Source organism: Rhamphochromis sp. 'chilingali', assembly GCF_963969265.1.
Source record: "Rhamphochromis sp. 'chilingali' genome assembly, chromosome: 10".
NCBI lineage: Eukaryota > Metazoa > Chordata > Actinopteri > Cichliformes > Cichlidae > Rhamphochromis > Rhamphochromis sp. 'chilingali'.
In genome coordinates this window covers 8458015-8479584 of record NC_137937.1, presented here as the reverse complement: position 1 = coordinate 8479584, position 21570 = coordinate 8458015, and the positions used below count along the sequence as shown (strand labels likewise).

Genomic DNA, 21570 nt, shown 5'->3' with positions numbered 1-21570 from the left:
ACTCCAGAGAACACACCTCAGTGCTCTAGAGTCCGGTGGTGGCATTGTTTAAACCACTGCATGCAACACTTTGCTTGGTGATGTGAGGCTTGGATGTAGCCGTTCAGCTATGGAAACCGTGGCCATGTTTTGTTTTTTTTTATTATTAATGAACCGAGCCTTAGTCTTCTTTTGGCCAACAGTAGCTTTCACCTTGGAACTCTCCCATGGATGGAATTTCTGCTCACTCTCTTTCTAATTCATTTAAAAAAAACTCTGACCTTCATTGAGGTAATTCTTTACATCTTGTTCTGGGTTCTTTTGTGACCTCTTGGATGAGTTGTTGTGTCTCTGGAGTATTTTCGTTCACTTGTGAAAGATTAATCACCATGGTTCACTGGAGTCCTTCGAGATGGCTTCATAACCCTTTACAGGCTGAGATATTGAAAGATTTTGTTTCTGAATTTCTTTAGATCGTAGCAAAATGTGTTGCTTTTTGAGATGTTTTTGTCAGACGGGTCCAATTTAAGTGTGTTCTTGATACCACAGGTCTGGGTGGGCTAGTGAAATTGAGCTAAACTTTCCAAAAAATGGTTTGACTCACTTCTGGAGACACCTTCATGTGGTCAATAGAGAAAGGGCCATTTTTGTCCTGGATTCATTTTTCAGCCCTTTGTTGCTTTTTTTTTTTTTTAAACTCTTAAGTGACCTAAATACTCCTCTTATAAATTCAAATCAAATAAGCTAAAGCACTTCCCAAATAACGGGAGGTGCTTTAGCTCAGTGTGTTGAGCAGGCCACATGCTATATGGGTAAGAGAAAAAAAATACCCAAAATAAGCCAAATAACCACAGAAGAAAGCATGGTGTAAAATATTTACAGGATTTATTTGTAAGCATACAATTTCAAGGTTAATTTAGGATCTTGATTTCAACTGAGAAAAGTTAAATTAGTTGAGTTGAGTTTTAATTATGTATACGATAAATAAATGACTAACTAAAAAAAAATTAAAGAAACATTTATTTACAAAAATTAAAAATCTTTGTTACTGATGGCATTCAAAGGTCATTACTTGTACATACACTTTTTTTACAAGATGCTTCTGTCAGACTACATTCACAAGAGAAACACAACCAACTGTACATGCTGTTCAACCTTTGGTAAGGTTTGTTAACAGAAACAGCACTGAGGTTCTCCTCAGAGTAAGAATCGTAGTGTTAGATTTCAGTGTGTAAGCAGAAAGTGAACAAAACAAGTCACACGGTCTTCACGATGAGGCCCGGTCACACCAGAAACTGGCACAGCGACATTAAGGTCTCTGAAGAACTTTACAGATTAGCAGGACTGAGATGTAGTTACTGTCTAATACCTGGAGATTCTCACAGAAAACATTCAAGGTCAACTAACAAGAGCACTTTTAATACTTCAGTCAAAGGCAAGCTCACAAGATATGATTAAAGTATACACTTATTGAATGCGAGTCAAAAAATAAAAAGTAGTCACCAAACATTATGTATAGTCTTCAAAGAAAACGAACCATGATTCGAGGAGGTGCATTTACAGTATGACATGCTTAATAAATACCGAGCAGGCACAAGTTTTGTTTCACACACAAAAGAATCTCTTAAATCAACCATGAGACATACAGTAAAATTTTAATCTGGGACTGACTAGAATGTCAAGAGCTGGAAATTATAACCTGAAAACTGATGGGGAAACATGCTGATTAAAATACCATGCACCCAAAAAACTGCACCAGCAAAAATAAAGCAAGCAAAGAGGGAGCTCAAGGATGCGGCACTGATAACAACTGCCTTCCTTACAGCGTGGCTGTTCCATAGAGCGTCATAAAAATGAGTTACCCTGTTTGTCAGCTTTATTGTTTAAAAAGGACCTTCTAAAAAGGACAGGCATATATAAAAGGTCAGAGTCCCCACAAATATCATTAAAAATATTTATCGTCCAAAATATAATGGCTTAAAGAATGTTAATAAATTCTGAATCTCTCCAAGATATAAATCCTTTTAGTCCAGCTAAACGCATGTACTCCTAAAAATGTTCTTTCCATACAACTAAACTGCATTCTACTGTGGTTCAAGGGAAACAAACACTCATGTTCACATATATGTGGGTACTAGTCTTGCTTTCCATCTTAGGTGACCAGATGGGCCAAAACTGGTTAAAGATGGAAAACAGTGGCCACTGTACTGTCCAGTTTGAGGGCCCATGAATTTTTACTGACAGGAAACTGAGCTCACTCCACGCTCTCATGGTAGCAAACACAAGGTAGCTGCAGCATAAAGAATAACGTCATCTTCTTTGACCCAAAATGGGACTAAAATTCAATTACAAAATAAAAATCAGATTGCATTATTTAATATTTGGCGTGATTCGTCAAGAAAGTGTTTAAAACAAGTGAGCAGCAGGCTCGTCTCTCCTTTGTATTCCTTACAGTCAGGTTTATTTTTGCAGCCAGAGGAGTCGCCCCCTGCAGGCCGTTAGAGTGCAGATTTAAGGCACATCTGAATTTGCTTCATATTTCAGATCCTGAGCTACTTCTTCAGTAGACATAGTAGTTTAGCGCCTAAACAAGGACAAAAGTAAAAAACAAAACAAAACAAAAAACAACACTTCCCATGAAACCAGATTAATAATGCATTTTAGCTGAATGGGAAGGTAATTTTCTTTTAGGAGGACACGGGTGTCAGCTGAATACAAGCATATAACACTTTGATACCGGCCTCATCAATGGTGACAGAAAGGCAAGAAATAATGCTAAAACCTGTGAGGCACAACATCTCAAACCTAGTCATGTGAATGGAACATGCATATGACAGTGATGACAGATTGTAGAGACGCAGTATTAAGATTCCAGGCCTCGGAATTCCTCGGGGGAGGTGTGCTCCGCTGACGGAATGCTGTAGACCCTGCAGCTCCGCGCAGCCCAACAGCTGCTGCAGAAACAGTGACATCAGTTAATCACATGACACACTGACTGAGCATTATGTCAATTCTTCTGGGTTATGTTTAAAAAATAGATACAGTGTATGGGTGTGGTGTAGCTCCAGGCCAGATTCACTGCTGCGGTGTGAGCAGCGAATAACTTAGCCTCATGTCATTTGGGAACATGAGTGGATGGATATTAACGTAAAAACTGAAAGTCAAAGGTTGAAGTCAAGTTAGTCTGGCTCTTTTTCACTTCTGTAGTCACAGAAGGTCTTCCAGGCTGCTTTCATAAGGTTAAAAAGCATCACATTGTTGCTGTGGTGAATATGTATGTCATATAAACAAAAATGTCTTTGGTTATATAAAAGTATATGGTGTCAGACACAGGTGCGGTTCTGTTAGTGACGTATAAAGCAGGTATAAACATAATGTAGCGTGCTGCTGTTCAGGAAATGTTCTCAGGATGATTCACATGAGCTGCAGAAACTCAGGAAGTGACACGCGAGTCAAAATGATATTTTCCTTCAGCTTGTAAATAAATTTCTTGGCAGGAGAGAAAAAAAGCCTCCAATTTCAGACAATGAGGAGATCTAATGATGGATACCATTCTTGTTCTCACCTTGTCCAAAATGTTCTCCGCTGACATTAAATACTCTCATGTGTGCAGACTAATTTACAGGTTTGCTGACGTGCTGTGCTGTTCGTACACAGAGCCAAGTGAAACCTTATCAGGAGCAGAACGTCTCCTGGATGAGTTGCCAGGACACCGACTTGGCACCACCTGCCTCTGAATGGATACTCAGGAGTCAGCAGCTGTGCACGCCAAGCCTGTTTTTCTACAGTGAACTCATCCCACTGGAGGCCGATCCATCATGCTGCTCAGACCTTCACCGGGAGGTTCACAGCAGCTAAAAATCCACTACAATTAGGATAGAAAATAGGGCCGGGAAAAGAAGGGTCTGGTGTTCTTGATACATTTTTCATTTTTAAGTTTTGAATAATAAGTTTAAAAATGTGTAAGACTATAATTGTTTACTTATACTTTCATTTCTAGCAGAATCCAGCACTTAAATCTGTTTTAATCTGTAATTTTTCCAGTGTTACAATAAATCAAAGGATTATGTGTAACAAACAGAGGCATCATTTATGAGTTTCAGCCATCTTCTACCTTTATCACCTGTGCCTGTCTCATAAGTCTGGCGTACATTACTTGCCTAGCATGAAGTGTCAGAGTTAGCAACTCAAGTTATGGAAACCTAGGTAGCTATAAAGCCAGACATTATTCAGATGCTGGTAGAGTTGTATCCTTTGCTAGTTTTGTTCAGTTCATCTGTTTTAACATAATACAAAAGACGATTTCCCCTTGTGTCATTTCTTATAAGTATGCCTATAGAGTTGATGAGTCCTGCTGTTCTCCTGGATAAACAGACAACACCTGTTTGTTTTCAGTGGCTCATTTATATCACAAATAATGAACTTTTTACGATACTACATCAGATTCAGGTGATAATTCTTAGTTATCACAAATGCAACAGATCACATGACTTTTATTTAAGTTTAGTTTAGTTTTTTTAAACGATGGATGTTCAGACTGGCGACCTGTGCAGGGTGTATCCTGCCTCTCGCCCAATGGTAGCTGGGATAGGTTCTAGCCTCCCCGCAACCTTACTAATCAGCAGAAGAGGATGGATGGATAGATGGACGGATATTCACATAGTAAAGGTGAGGAAGTTTCATGCAGTAGATGAAGATAAATACTGTGAAAATTCACTGGCCAATATGACTAAATGAGACCGATATAAGCCTGGAGGACACAGTAGAAGGAAACTGCAGAATGAAGAGGCTTAAAACCTCTGAGAACACACAGAGAAAATCCATCCGCTAGTCTGCTTGCTGCCTGTGGTTTCCGTCTTTGACACTGGCAAAGCTCCAATGCACTTTTCTATCAACAGCTACTTATAAAAATCCTGGGTTTACATTCCTTAACAGGACATGTATATGTATGGAGGCACTCACTGGAATTTCAGATGAGAAGATTAATCCCTGTATGCATCACTGCTGTATTAGTGCAATAGTTTATCCATCCAGAGGGGTCTATGGTATCTCAAATACTGCCAAGTGCAACATTTTCCTGGTAAAACATTTACTTTGTATGTCATACTCATCCTCATGGTAATGTCTATGCATCAGTGCAGGACTGGGTCCAGTCCAAACTCTATACAAAGTACTTTTCAGTATGATTTGAACCCAACATATCCCTCAATGAGCTTCCCTGTCTTATTCATCTCTCCACACATGAGGGAAAAAAAGAAAGGATTTACTGTAAGAAAGAAAGAAACTATTTATGGGATGAGCTCTTAGGGCGTCTGCCAGTGGGGAAGACCGGCAGATATCCAAAAGCCATCTGTGGTTGATGATCATAGTGCACTGTGTCAAAGGGTCTTAGCATTAAGAATATAAGGTGAGCTGTTGGGTAGAAAAATCAGTGCAGTGGAATGATTGCTGCTGAGAGTTCTCTTAATGAAACTAATTTTACAACTGGATAAATGAGGAGAAAATTTCATTTGCTGGAACAGATTTCCTTGAAAAATATCTTGCAAATCACTGACACGCCATCATATTTTAAGCAGTGGATTATTAGTAGCTTCCTCTAACACTTGGTTCTCATTAGGTTTCATTTCCAGTGTAATAAAATCAAAGGACAAGCTTAAAGATGTAATGCAGGACATTGTGTGTCGTGTATGAGTAATCTGAGCTTGGTTTTTAAACACTGCACCATTTGATTGTTGCCAACAAACAAGAAAACCTGCTGATGATGTCTATCCATGTCTATTTGAGCTGGCCATTTTCAGGTGTAAACTCAGAAAATCTACAACAGAAGCAGCAAAGTGCTCATTCTGTTGACTGTCTCAACATTACTAAAACAAAGTGAATGAGTAGTTGTCATACTAAGCCATAAATTTACAGTCAGTGTGGAGTGCCGCTGACTGAAAAACAACAGCAATGCTTTAAAGTGCAGCTAAACATAACAGTGATTTACTCCCAGTGAAGTAAAGGACCAGGAAAGGTTTCCATACCTACTTATTATGAGGTACACACAAAAAATAAATAAATCAATTACATGAAAATAAATTAAAGGCAAGCTAGAAAAACCTTTTAGGAACTCTAGTTATTGATTTTAATTAAATAAATGCCCAAGTCTGTCTTTAACATCTGATAGCTTTCATTATATTCTTATAGTAACACGATCCATTAAAGAGGTCCTGTTTCTCAAAATACACAGAATCGGTGGATTTTAACTACTGCCTACTTTGCCATGCGGCAAAATTTTAATTTTATTTATGTAGCAAAAACCTATGAGCAAACACTTGGCAACAGTGGGAAGGAAAAACTGCCTTTTAACAGGAAGAAACCTCCAGCAGAAGCAGATGGGGGTGGACAGTTAATTTCTTAAAACATATAATCCTTACATCAAGGATCCACTTCTGATCTTGTCATGTCATCTTGTTCCATACAGTGACACAATGTTTGGTGTCGGCATTTAATTGTCTGCTAAGCTTCTTACTTTATTACATTTAAGTATTGGACTGATTTATTGAGCTCTTCACTTTTCTATATTTTACTGAGCTCCCCTACCAGTTAAAAGTTTTATGTAGAAAACCCCAATTTTTCCACTTTTTTATTGAATATTATGCAGTTTAATATCTTGTTGGACTCTGAAATGAAAGCATAGTACAAATAAGCAGTTGGAGTTAAAAAAAAGAAATCATGGAATCCATTTATAGAACAAAATATATTCCAAATCTTTTAAAGTCCAAATCCTCAAAGTAGCACCAACTTTCAAGGCTTGATCAACCTGCACTGCTGCAGAACAGCTTTAAAATAAACCCATTTTGTGTTCCCTGAAAAAGGCCTTTTTGAACGGGTTTATTTGGCATAGATGACAACATCAAGAATAGCAGCAAAGGTCATTTTTGACTTTGAGTCAATAAATAAAGTGAGTTTATGACAATATAGCACTCCATATTAGTCTGTTTTGTTTTAAGGGTTTTTCCCATCATATTACAGCTGTAAGTTTTGCTTTCTAATTAGTTTTCAAGCTTATTTTCAGCAGATCAAAAGTCTGCTCTCGAACTGAAGCCTAACAGCCCTCGCCCACTTTCTCCAGACACAAATGTGGTAGGAACCCATTGGCCAGAAAAGTAAACAAGGAAATTGGCCATTTTAAGTAGAATGTGATAATTGTTTGATTACACTGAGTTAAGGAAATGTAACAGCAAGGAGATTGCTTTGGTGCTGAAAGGGCACGTTTTCTCTTTTCTGGTTCAGTGGCGGGGTTTGGCTCATGCATGTGCTCTGGACAGTGAGCACATAAATCCCTCAGTAAATATATGACAAAACCTGAAGTCATAAAATAAGCAGAATTCTCCATTAGAAGCTTTATGAAACTGCTCTCATGGCGCTGATATTACTCACATTACACTTTGATGTGGGATTTTTTTTTTTTAACAGCACAAGCATTCTGCATGAGAACTATAGCACATATGGGGAGAGAAGTCCCTTTCATTACTGCTCTTTGACTCCAACCCTTTGGGTTTCATAGCTGGGAAATGTATCAGCATGCTGTAAACCCAGAGCATCATTAAATCTGTAACAGGACCAAAGTCCTCTTTATGTGTGAAATTTCTAATTATGAGACTCACCATGTTAGCTTTTATCTCGTCAGGCTTCTGTCTTCAAAGATGGTGATTTCAACCTTGATGGGACTCTGTCAAGGAAATGCAGCTGAAGCAAGTGTGGATACATCGAATTCAAATTTTAATTCTCTCTCTCTCTCTCCAACACACACACACACACACACACACACACACACACACACACACACACACACACACACACACACACACACACACACACACACACACACACACACACACACACAGTGAGATTTTCCATCTCAACTTCTTACCCAGCATTTTGGACTGTTTAATAATGTCAGGGTCAAAGGCTATGGAATGGAAAACATTACTTATGCCAGCCAGCAGGAAAAGAGGAGCGGCACAGAGATGTTTCAAGGACACAGACATTTCTTTTCTTCTTTTTTTAAATTAAGTTGTCTTTTCCTATCTTTAGGAAAATCTCATGAATCTTTCATGTTCTTTTGTCTTATGCAGAAACAGAAAATATCAAAGGGTTTACTAACCATTTCGTTTAATTATCCATCCTAACTCCAGTTTAATAAAGACTGTTAAATCTTTCATAACAAATGTAGTCAAAGCCCTTGGACACAGTTTCTTTCTTGTGTTGTTTTTCCTTGTTGAATGAAAGCCAATTTTAAATGAGTGCTCAAAACCAAAGCATTTAAGTAAGTAATAATTACAAACTCACTCTAAAAACTTTCAGTAGACAGCGTAGTATTTTTACTATGTCAGTTTCATCAGTGTCAGATTAGCACTGAAAATGTCAGTACAGCATGGCCTTGCTAAAGGAGTCAAACACCCTGCTAGTTGAGATTTAAACAAAAATGTATTTGTAGGCATCTTCTGAGATTTTTTGCTTTATTCTGTTAATGGGCACTTCTCATTAACGTAGTACCGACCACTGACTGTCGTCAGTGATTTTAACAACCGATCCTCTGAGCCTGAAGTGTTAATGTGTGACCTCAGTGGATCGTGCTTAGTAAGGCACATCACTGTAATGCTTCCTCAGATTGGGATGTGGGAAGTTTGGAGACTCTTGTATGTGAATGTAGCGCTGTCCTGCTGAGGAAAGCTGTCATTAAAGAGTTTGCTTGGTCTGGAACAATGCTAATGTGGGTGGTACTTGTCAAAGCAACACCCACATAAATGCTGTGACCCAAGGGTTCAAAAGCGCAACACTGCATATCAGAACAAATGTTATTTATTTACTTCGACTGTTTAAATGTTGTGGCTGAAGCGTATACGTGAAGGGTGGGACAGATAAACTGTCGGAAAAGCAGAATTCAAGACAATTGATAAATTGACATCATGGCTAATTACAGCCATCCCAGTAGCACATAGTAGCCTGACATCAATCCCCATCGGACGACACTTTAACTTCATGTTATTTTAACACCAGCAGTTCTCATAGTGTTGTGTTCCTGTGTTATAAAAAAGTAGGGGGTCTGGATAGCAGTAGCTTTTGATTTTTCAAGGGTGCAGTTGTGGTGGCAGCAAACCACTGTCAACAGTCACAGCAACTCTCAACCCCTTGCTACTAGAGGAAAACGGTACATTTTCAGAGTCCAGATGGTAAAATGAAGCAGACGTACTAGACAGTTACAAATACGATCAGGTTTCAACGGCTCAAATGTTAAAGGTGAGGCATTCCTGTCAATCTCCCAGTGTTCGCGTGCCAAAGTCAGCGCAGCTCTTGACAGTGCTGGCGAAAAAATCCAGATCACTGTCAAAACTACAAAATCATAAGCAGGACTGGGAACAAAGCTCAGCTGGTAACGATTTTGGTCATATTTTGTTATCCCTAATCTCCTATTGCTGCCCAGTTGCAATTAATTGGGATGTTGAGTCACCCCACACATGCATACGCTAAGACAGGCAGGATGTTGGTGCACAGATGCTATAGATTACATACTAACTTTTATCTGGTGTTTTTACAGGTTATCCCTACACAGTGCTGGATTTCCTGTAAGTTGCCTGTGACTGCTGCTTTCCATTTTCATCCAGCAGTTAGTGGGGGTGGAAGGCCTGTAAATCACTACATCTATTAGGTCATTGTGAAAGCTCCTTGTTCTGCTTAAGATGTGGTCCGATTACATTCACATTTCATGATCTCAGTGTATGTTTAACAAGTTAAAGTTCGCCAAACTATTCACTGCAATTCCCCTTTCCCGTACATCCTCATTCTTGCACAAGACTACTTTTCTTGTAAAAACATAGTGCCATTTAGCCTTAACTGTGTTTTGATTTTGTTTGTTAGCAATCTGAGTATAAGGTTCCTCTTTTTCATCTACTGTGTGCTCTAATTAGAAAGAAAAGAACTGAAAAATGCTCGATTTGTTCTGTTTGTATTGACACAAAATTATAGGATACGACCCGCAGGCCTCTCTCGATGGGGTCAGTGAGCAGTAGGCCTCGCGGTGCATAGATCTTGTCATTCTGTTCCTGAATGTACTTAGCAATTTTCTTCAAAACCTAAAAAAAAAAGAGAAAAGAGAAAGCACTTTAATACTCAAAGCAACTACAGACTGAAAATCGGTAGCCAAATAAGAGATCCTGTCAAGGTCTGCATGTAATACCAAGCGTACTGGGTGCTAAGTAAGTAGAATGTTAGTATGCAGCTACTTGCATTAAACATAAGTGCCTTGAGGCAACTATTATTGTGACTACAAGTGCTAGAATAAACTGAGAGGAACACTTGGAGGCCAAGGTAAAGCCTCAAAGTTTGGCTTTAGTCTTACTGCGTTCAGGCCTGAACTGGACTGAATATCCAACCTTACTTTTGGACCAAAACATGTCTATGAGCACCTAATACAGTACACAGTTGTTGATGTCTGTAAGTCTGGACTGAATAACACAATATGTGCTCTCCTCTTTATTCACTCTTAAATTTCAAATAGTGATAGAAACCTTTAAACAAACTCCATTCTATGTGCATCAAACAAATGCAAGAAAATGTAATGTTCTGTGTCTAGCATTCAGTGTAGTGGTCACTCTTGTTTTACAGTAGTACACATTGGCTTTGCACCTGAACTGGCCATTCTACTTTGGTTTGATGAGTTTAAAGAAAAACTCTCTGGGCAGCTCTACTGCTTTCTTTCATGCTGGGCTGAGAGCTGATGCTACACTGAGTCAGTACTCCATCATCAGGTAAAATTTACACAAGGTTGTGGTTAGGCCTCAGTTACAGGGGCCTGAGACAAGTTGGCGACTACCTGGCAACCACCATTCACGAGGGGAAAATGACTATTCATCAGCTGGTTGAAAGTGGTCGCGGGATGTTTCTCACAGTTGCTGTGAAACTGACTAAGCCTTAGTCATGCAGGTCCAAAGATTGTAAGTGACCCCACAGTGATAACCTGTTGCCAGGGAAAAATGTGACTTGTTGGCAAGTAGTTGCAGAGAGCTGATTGATGTCAATAGCTTGAAATTGGTAGCAAATGAGTTTATACTTGGCTGCACTGAAAACCTTTTCACAAATCCTGTGGTCACTAGTAGATTAGTGTGGTGGCAGGAAACATGGCGGCTCAAACGCTCAAAAGTTTGGTTATACTTTACAAGAACGAATGACGACAGGAAAATTTGCAATACTTGGAAAGTGGATATTTCATTTAAGGGAGGAAACACTACGAATATGCAAAAGCATTTGCTCACAAAACACGCGATAACCTTAAAATGAATGTCGTGTTTTTAATTCCGCTCCGGACTCGTGAATCTCAACCCAGCAGCAGCGGTAACGTTTGCACGTCCTCTCCCGTTAATGCGGCAGGTAAATAATCAACTAACATTGCATATTATGTTAGCGCGATCTGCCTTATTACAAAACCTGCCATTACTGTGCATTTAGGTGACCATGATGAGACAGACAGACAGAGTCTGGCTGGCTCAGATGCTGGCAGTTCTCGCTGCAGTCTACCGGTAGCGTCTCCTTTCAGGCCAGGATAGACGAATGTCTCCGAGCAGTGACTAAGTTTGTGGTCAAAGGCTTGCACCCATTTGCCACAGCAGATGCCCCGATTTTCGGTAAGTGAATGTGTTTAATTGTAGGCAGGGACATTACTGGATATTCTTGTGTAATTGCTACAGAACAGTTTATGTTATACTTTGTTATTGCTACAGAAGAATATTTATTTTATTATTTTACATTTACAATTTTTTCCCCTGGGGACCCTGTGACACCCCCATTGAAGGGGCTGTGGATCTCTTAAGATCTCACTGTTGGGTTTGTAAGGCCATGTTACTCCTAAATTTCTATCTTGTTCAAAGAGAAGATATAAAACAAAGTTCTAAGCTAATCGACCTTAGTGTTCTCCTTTAAAAAAAATAAAATAAAATAAAAAACATAGAATCGATAAAGAATCGAATTGTTAAACAGAATCGAAAATGGAATCGGAATCGTGAAAATCTTATCAATACCCATCCCTACTTTCTGTATCCAAAAGTTTCGAACTGTTTTGAAGTTATTCGATATGTTTAAATCTGATACTGTTCTATTTCTCAGAAGTTTTCCTCTAAGCTGGCATCAAAAAAATCTTTGATAGCTGGCTTTCATTTTTACATGATCAATGAAAACTTTGAAGAAACGTATCTGTTTTATAAGAGCCTGAACAAAACCTGAATGCACTTTTGAATATGACAAATTGTATCTTCATATATTCCCAATGATTTTAGAGGATGAGAGGTTTTTGATTCAAACAATTCAGGCATACTTCATCTTTCCAGCAGCGTTGGAGGTGGAACCTCACTCTGCTGTCACAGGAGCTTGGAAGAGGAGAAGGTGTCGACAACAACATGACAAGACAAATTACACACACAGCAGGGCTTTGCAGAAACATCTGTGTGGATATGTGGGCTCATACTGGCCTATAGAGTACGCAGCAGTGCTTACCAGAATCACTGAAGAAAAGAACTTCTAAATACTCAGAAACTCTCAGTTTCTTGACTTCTGCTTCCATAGGGGTGCTTACAAAGGAGTCCACTTTAGATCTACAGCTGCTAAGTGTTGTGAAGCCAATCATTTTTTGAGTCAGACTTTTTTTCCCTTTACGTCTTTATTCTTTTTTTAAAAACAAGTTTTGATTATAGTAAAATACCTTTCTGTAAATACTCAACTTTACTCACCCACTTCACTGAGACCCATCACTGATCAACCCTCCGAGCAGTTTAATTCCAAATAAAAAGGCCCTGCAGTCCATTACTGCAAACCAATGAAGATGCTCCCAACACAAGAGGAAATCTTCCACAAGTTTTTACTGGAAAACAGGCGGGTCAAATTCCACATTTAAATTAGCTGAAGACAACTTTTTAATGAGAAAATTCAAAAAGCTTCATGTTGATAGAATAATCCTTCCAGATTATGAATTTTCTGTGGCTGCATCACTTTTTCCATTCCAACACATCAGAGTTGGGGAAACAGAAGAACTGCTTTCTCTAATGTGACAAGACACAGACACACACGATCCCTGCAGCTCCCTTTCCTTGTTTTATCCAACATGGAGTACTTCTAACAATTTGAATTTCTTTATATTTCTTCTACGTGCATTGCATCTTGGCAGCTATTTAAACACCAGGCGGGGACCGAAGGCAGATACTTTAAACACAGTCGAAATTACTTTTAAATCATCCAAGCACCATTAGACCCAGCCAGCCAACATTTGAACAAATTTACACAGTACAACTTATTTTAACGACAATTTTTGTATAAGACTGTTGATTGAAAATTGATTGAAAAAAAAAAAAAAAGAAGCCATATATAATATTTTAAATCAGGATTTATTAGTATCATAAAAATCCTCACTTATGCTTTAAAGGAGGCATAGCCAAAACACCTGTACATTTTTATGCGTATCTCCAAAAGTTGATTGCGTTCATCTGGACAGTACATTATAAAAACATTATAAACAGTACATTTGCATAATGACTGAAACCAGCCCACTGAAGGAACAATGGGCTGGGGAAACCTATACCCTATAACCTATAAGATTGGGGAAACCTGCAGTCTGCTGAGACTGAAGCAGTCACTTGGATGAGTGATGAAACGTTTCTCCCACTGAAAACTCTACGTCCAGATGAACAAAATCAACTTTTGGAGATTTACTTACCTGGATGATTGAGGATGCATCAAGACATTTTTATGCGTAGATTAAATTTCAATGTTGAAAACTCAATACATGTAAACAGTTTTTGTATACACCATTTATTTTTTTTTGCTAAATAATTTATTCCCATCACTCTTATGTTAAATGTTTTCATGTTTCACAATAAAGGATTTTCCAAATAAAAACACAAAGGATTTATAAAAACCCATATTTATTAAAACTCCAAAGAACATCGAGTTACAAAACATCTTCACAAGCCTATTTGTCATGGTGCTTCAAAACTCAGTTTTGACGTATTCAGTACCATTATATTCAAAGAAATCCTACCTTCTCATAGTGCGTCTCCATACACAGGAAGACGGTGTACGCTGTGAGGCAGGCCAGACAGCCTTCAATATATGACTGGCTACCCAGTTTCTCGGCCTCAGCGTACATGTTGTTCAGCGCCCTCACCGTTTCCTCAAACTGCTGTTTGTCGATCTGAAATACGAGGAAAGACAAGAGGGTTAAAATCGAGGCCCAGAGCCAGGCGTAAATTTGATTAGTAGTGTGAGTGTGTTTAGGATATCTGAGTGGAAACAAAATCTCCTTAGCACCAGATCATTTTCTTCCATTCTTTCCATTTCTAGATAAATGAGGAGCTGAATTTTCTTGGACCGGTCATATATCAAGGGAATACTGGGCTTCCTTCCTGCATTTGTAAACACCTCCTGAAATGACTCGGATACCTTGGCCGTGTGCTCCATAAATGTTTCCACTTAATAACAGACGGGACAAACGCGGTGAAAGCAGGACACACGCAGTTCTGGAATATTTCTCCTTCTCCAGTGGCACAAAGTAAGATAAAGACACCGCCGCATTTTGGTATCCTTTAGACAGCCTTTGGGATACAAGAATACTGAGAATTCATTGAATGTATGCTTACCAAAGGGAAAGCTGTCAGAGTGTGGTGAATTGCTGGTTTCACAGGCCTTTTTTCACTGGGGTGTTGACACTAGTCGCATGCTAGTATCCAAGAAGCTTCTGTGATACTAAGGGGAAATGATGGTGCTTCCGACCAGACTAGACTAGAAACCAGCCAAGGGCCTCCTGAACCTCTGAAAACCCTCCAAGTTTTTCTTTCCCTCTGTCTGAAGTATCCAACAAAAGGCGCCAAGATATTAGCAGTCTTAGAGGTGTTTGTTACTCACCAACCAGAGCCAGGGGTCGGTGGCGACTATACACTGCAGTAAGTGCTGTCAGCCTGCCTGCAATGACTCTGTTGAAACCTATGCATTTCTCTGGTTATTCTGTCCATTAGTAAAGACATTACACACAAGCCCTACGTGATGAAACACACTGAGCTGTGTTCCATCTTCAGCAAAGAAAAAAAACCCATCACTGACAGGAGTAAACATGAGTTACATGGTAAAAATGTACTGTAAGAACTGCATTTACAAATTATAAAGTTCAGTTTCAGAGTCCTCCTTTCCAACCATCACATTTACAATTTTCTCACCAGGGAGGCTTTTCAACATCTGTCATTTGTTGGACTGGCTGTTTACAAGCTCTGGATTTTATGCTGGCTGGGCTACAAGAATAGGTTTGCATGTTTTTTTAGGGAGTGCCAAAAAATTTCTCTATGTAAGAAAAAACCCTGAGAGCCTCTGTTTCTCTTTAAATTCACCAATTCAGAGGCTGCAACTAAAACCCCACTTCTCTGAATGCCCATCTTTCCATTACGTGTGATGTGCCCATCACTGTTCTTGAGATGTTAGATGAGAGCACAACGGTGAACGGGGTTTACAAATCCAATTAAGGAAGAGAGGAAGGAAGAGTCAATTAATGAAAAACCCTTTGAATGGTTTGGCAAGCAAGCTGCCAAATGCATTTAGAAGTCCGAGTGCTTTCCCAGTTCGTCGGCACTAGTTTCAACAAGCATTCAGACAGAAAAGAGACCTGAGAAGATGGAAATGGAAAAAACAAAAAAAAAAGACTGCTTGACTGCTACACTCCGATCAAAGATTCGATGGTCTTGCTTGCTTACGCCAAAAATCTCAAATCCACAAACACAATCTCAAGGTTTGACTCTAATGACCACTGTTTAGGTAACCCAGCCTCCAGCATGTTTAAATCCAATAAACAGAGTAAGTACATCTATTCATGATCATCATCCATCATGATGGATGAAAACCTACAGTTCTGTGCTAAAGTCTTGAGCCAAGCTGTCATTTCTTCATATTTTGCTACAAAAAGGGGAAATAGTTGCAGCGATTTATTGAAACATGTGCAAACATGCACGGAAAATCTGTATAACTGTATACAGCTTGAAAGTCAATATTTGGTATGCCCACCTTTATTCTTCATCACCCTATTACACAAGCTTTAACATACTTTTTAAATGTAATCTTCAGGACCCCGTTTGGCTTCCCTAAGGACGCTTCTTGACTGTCATTCTTCCACTGAGACCATTTCTGAGGAGGCTTCAGTGAACAATAGCTGGATCAGCTGAAGGACCAGATGCATCTCTCAGGTCCTGTGTCAGGTACCTGATGATTTTTCTTATTTTTCTTAAGGACATGACTTTCAGATACTTTTCATCTTTTTAGGGCTGACACGTCTATTTTATCCAAATTCCTCAAGGCACCCTCAAGTTAGTTGTCTTTTTTTACACATGAATGATTCAAAGGTCAGCGTTGAGCAGTTTAACAAAAAATGTCCCTCTAAAAATGATCAGGTACGAAGACTTGACTGAAAATGAGCTAAAAAGCAGTCAGTGTCCAAAGAAAAACATTGAAATGCTTTCAGAAGTCCTGGAGAACTATTGCTCAAAACCAATTTTTAAAACAATCTAAGGAGCCAGATTTTCTTGCAAAATAAAATATAAAGAAATGAACGGTGGCTCGAGGACTTTGCACACTACTTGTACATCTTCATTTGGGAGTACTCACGATATCCCAACAGAAAGACTAATGAGTTGGAATTTTGGGGGTCTTGCATGACAGTCCCTTTAGTTCTCTTAGGTTGACCGAAATGAGCACAGTTCTGCTCAGTTTTCTTTCTGCTGTTAAGCTGTACACAACAATAACGGCAAAGCAAAACTCAGTAATGTTGCCTGTGTAACTGATAGATAATTTGCAAGGAGGCAGGATGGATTGGGGAACAACATGTAGTCTGTCAGACCTCACAGAGGTAAAAGAAAAGGTTTTAAAAGAGACTGTGCCCAATTTTGGCACAGTGACACCCAACACGCTACACGCAAAACACCCACATCTTCTGAGCCCACCATCGCCAGCTGTATTGTTTCCCATTCCTCCCATTGATCTGACTGGCAAACTTTCTCACACTGGACTTTCGATGTGCCATTTGCTTTTTCTTAAAATGATATTTACTTCACCAGAAAAATGGGACTCTTGAGATTTAAAATCTGTTTTGCAAGAGTCTTCTGGCATGACAGGCAGCAGTTCAATCAGTAGAGGTTCCATAACAGTACAAACAGTGATAAACACATGAGTATATGCATATAAATAAAACATCAGAAACATCAGAATAATAAACTTAAAAACTAAGGAGAAACATTTGAATATTTATTCATCACGGTCACTGGAGGTCAATTGTGCGATGGCTAGCCAGATGTGACTTCCTCGATGTTGTTTAGAAATACCTAGAATTCATTTAGTTCGACCAGATGCAGTTGATACCAAGCAGAGGAAGTTGTAAATTTAAACCCCTTTGACCTTCAGTTTAGAAGTAAACTTGGTGATTGCTCTGCTTTCAAATCCATCTATTCGTTTTTTCACCAAACAGGTACACTGATCATTCAAAAGAAGAATGCTGCAAGTCCATCATCACTCAACCACCAGTACAAACGGTTATGGGGCCTATGCTGACTTCACAGTTGGCAAGAACGAGGCTTTAATAATGTGCACCACAGCCAAAAAAATGAGGATCCCATATAGCAGAAACGTCACCCTGGGAGTCAAGTCAGCCAACTTTCTGTTTTTTGTAGTTTTAAAAGGTGCTACACAAACAAATCTTTCTTTATTACTTAATGCAAATAGTAAATCCCAGTCTATGACAACTGCTTGCAATAAGGAAAAGTTTAGAGCTAACTTGCACAAAACAAGGGTAACTATGGCAGAAATCAGGCACTGGAGCAATAAACTAGCCTCAAAGAATATAAGGCTTTATTAAAGCAAACATCTTCAAAGAATGGCATAAATTAATGTCCAAAAATTATTGCCACTTAATGGTTTGGTTTTATACTCCATATTTCATAAACTGGAATTACAGTAGATCATTAAAAATATATACGAGAAAATCTTTTTTATGATGGGGACTTAAGCATATACTTCCCAGAGGAAATCCATTCTTTACTTTGTCCAGCTGTTCTGTGTCTGAGTGTGTATCTGTGTGTGTGTGTGTGAGAGAGAAAACTGAATCCTACAGGAAAAACATGGTAGACCACCCAGTCCAGAGGGAAGTGCCAATAAACCACCAGCGAGCGATTTAAGTGATGTGAAACTGCTCTTTTCATGTGGTACGACCATTTTTAAAAGTGCAGCTCTCTGTCCTGCAAACTCTGAACTGTTGGTGCTGCCACCGGCTTTAATGTGCTGTGCAGCCTGTTCCTATTCAGTCTCTGCAGCCTACTCCTCCTTTTAGCCCACCTCCACTAGGTCGCATAAGGACAAAATCCAGCAGGCTGCTGTTGACGATCCTGCTGTTCCATGTTTTGGCTCCATGTTCACACCCAGCTGTGTTCTTTTGTTGCTAGTGACAAAATAGTGCTTCTACACTCCCCAGTATGGATAATATGCACAGGTCGTGGAAACATAAGTCATCCGTTTAAGCAGCTGAAGTCATGTTTAGAAACACTGTGAAGTAGCAAGACCTACCCTGTTCTCCAGCTCAGAGGGGAACTTGGTCTGGAACTGGCACATGGTGCCACTGGAGTAATCTCTCTGAATGAAGACTTTGGCAGTGATGGCAGCCTGCTGCCTCATGTCCTGCAAGCTGTGAGTCTGTGGAAAGACAAGGTAACCATTGAAATATGGCCACACTACAATACACCTAATACACAGCAGCCAGGTTTAGTTTAGAAGTGCAGAAATCCATAAACTGTACAACTGATATGCAGCCTGTAAAATAAAATAATAATAATAATAATAAACAGTTAAGGAGCTCATTTGTACCTGTGACACATTCTGAATATTTTTAGGCACAAATTTAGAGTTTTCAGTGACTTCAAAACATTTTTTTTTTGTGATCAACATTTTATTGATTTAAAACGGGGTTGGGGGGGGGGGGGGGGGGGGTACAGACATATACAGCACAACTGTAAACTGCAGTAGCAAAGCAAACATTAGCAAACAAGGCATAGGGACAGCAAAGAAAAGACACAAAAACACAAAGTTAAAACCAATTATTGCCTCTTCCAGGAGATAACTCTGGATGAGAAGATTTTCCAAGCGTCAACAGTCGTGGGTCGAGCTTTATTTAATTTTGCTGTGGTATGTTCAAAAACAATAACACGGATAAGACATTGTCTCCAGAATGATTCCATACAAATGTCAGGACAGAACCATTGCTTTGTAATAGTCTTCTTTGCGGATGTGAATCCAGCGAAACTTCAAAACATTTTTGATAGATTTTAACATTTTTCATGTGGCGTTTTTAGCAGCCATTAAACTGTTTAAGCTTTTTAGAGTTGAGCAAGCCAGCTGTTTTGTTTATTCATTTTACAGGCAAAACTAGTCATTAACTGGATTGTTAATGGATTTCTTATGTTTGCTTTTTGTATTAATTACAGCAGCAATACAAATTCAATATCTTCTATAAAATGTTTTCATTATTGCCCCTATCCAAAGCTGTGAACAATTAATCTGATAACAGAAGTAAAGTTACAATTGACTGTAAAACTTTTATATTCGATTGTGTGTGTATGTGTGTGTGTGTGTGTGTGTGTGTGTGTGTGTGTGGTGGGGGGGGGGGGGGGGGGGGGGGGGGTCCATCAAGCTAATGTCTGTTGTCCTCACGACTGCTGATTTTTATTTCTTATACTGAAGTCACAACCATTATGTTAGCTATTATCCACTAATTACCGTGTGTTAACAGTAACTCTCTTAGTCCTCATCAGCTTCTTTCTCTCTCTCTGTCGCTCTCATTAAATTAAATTTAACAGTTCTTGGCTTTTACTCGGCTCCACTCCCCCCATGACAGTGTGTTTGAGGAAGTTCATGAACTGTGAGACTTGGGAAAGACTCAAACTGACTAAACTAAATAAATAACGTAAACCTATCTTTATTTTTTCGCTGTATTTATCCCGGTCCCATTGTCATTTATTTGTTTTGTTTTGTTTTATTTTATTTTACAAATTAGATAAGAATGCCGAGCCTGATGTTGCCATGAATGTGTGCTTGGGTCAGGGTGATCTGAACGTGCCCACATTCCTGCTCTGTTTTTCACAATAACACCATCTACGCATCATTAAGGTACTTCAAGCAGATCTGAAAAGTACAACCGGACTGACCACTCATCTGTGTTGCAGACAACAGCAGATACCAAAGTGTAATAATCCTGCCTTTCACATAAAAGAACCGTTCCCGGTGTCTTCCTAAAAATGAAGAAATCAGCAGATACCTGATGCCAAAGTATTTGCTGTCCTGAAACTCAGAGCCGGAAGAATATATGACAACTCTCCCAGTATTTATGGCCTCAACAGTACGTGGTTATGTGACCTTTCATTACCATAAGCTACTTATACCAAACATGTTACGTGTTTGCTGAAAATGTTTCCTTTCCATGTTAGGGCATGTCTTCCTTCTTTGGACTACTCAGTGCTGGTTTACTGCTGGATTATGGCAGCACAATCGTGTCATCATCTTGACATTATCACCATTCTCTGAGAAACTGTGTATCATTTAGCACATATAAGCAAATCAAACCCAGCCAGCTTTATCTTTAGTTTATACGCACAGCTCTGCTTGGTTAAATTACGCAGTTTCTGGATATGTGCGTCGATCTACTGCTAGCTTGTTAGGAGAGGCGCTAGTAGAGGTAAACACTGGCCAGACAACTTAGCTTCCAGCCAGTGAGCTGGCAGGTTAACACCGGTCCACGTTCCCTTTGTTTCTTCGTTAAACACACTCCCGGGCAACTCAACAGCAATAAACTATTATCACACCGCAGACATGTAAAAATGAGGGTTTAAATCACAGTTAACTTACCTCTGCCATGGTGAATACTGCCTTATTTCTTCTTTGGTTTCACTCGTGGACGACTAGCCTATGAGCCAGGTTTATACCGCCACCTATTGTACCGGAGTATATAGCAGGACGTTATCGAGGAGGCCACCCTGAAAGGATGTATATTCAAATAAAAGTCTTTGTAGTTGTAAATAACTTGTTATGTGACAAACAAACTATTGATTTTCCACTCTCTTATCGTATCTTAGCTATTTAATACCCTTTCAGCAAATGTATTCCTTTTATTTTAACATATGTTGGTATTCAAAACCATCTATTCTGTAGTCTAAGGAGCTTGGAAAGAAAAGCGTCTGAAGACGTTCACCTCTCATCTGAGAAGCTTCTTCAGTTCTAAGAGCAATTGGTGGAGAGTCCCAGATTTTAAGCCCTATGGGAGTGTCCGCAACCCGCTATTGATCCTCCACCTACACGAGCCAAGGTGTGAAAATGGGTCTGGGTCCCAATCAGCCAAGGTTTTGGGTGAACACACTGTGAAACCTAGCCTTATCATGTGATTTACTGAGGTCAAGCTCCTTACACTACGATGACCTGGATGAATGAGAACCTTCACAGACACATCTATTCTGTAGATTCAATAAACTCACACTGACCTCTGTTACAGAA

The 21570-nt window shown here is 39.3% G+C and overlaps 1 protein-coding gene across 2 annotated transcripts; it reads right to left on the bottom strand.

Moving 5' to 3' along the window:
* Positions 1-981: 981 nt before the first annotated feature.
* LOC308403780 (golgin subfamily A member 7-like) lies at positions 982-20997 on the bottom strand. Of its 2 annotated transcripts, none has more exons than XM_080893516.1 (6): positions 20929-20997; positions 18598-18723; positions 14048-14200; positions 9996-10097; positions 7629-7681; positions 982-2933 (listed from the first exon to the last, which is right to left on the bottom strand). In XM_080893516.1, the coding sequence occupies exons 1-5, from the start codon at positions 20935-20937 to the stop codon at positions 7640-7642; spliced, it is 432 nt and encodes a 143-aa protein (XP_080749642.1). In that variant the 5' UTR covers positions 20938-20997; the 3' UTR covers positions 982-2933; positions 7629-7639. The 2 variants fall into 2 exon arrangements, with proteins under 2 accessions (XP_080749642.1, XP_080749643.1); XM_080893517.1 differs by having other exon boundaries at positions 982-2930.
* Positions 20998-21570: the final 573 nt, after the last annotated feature.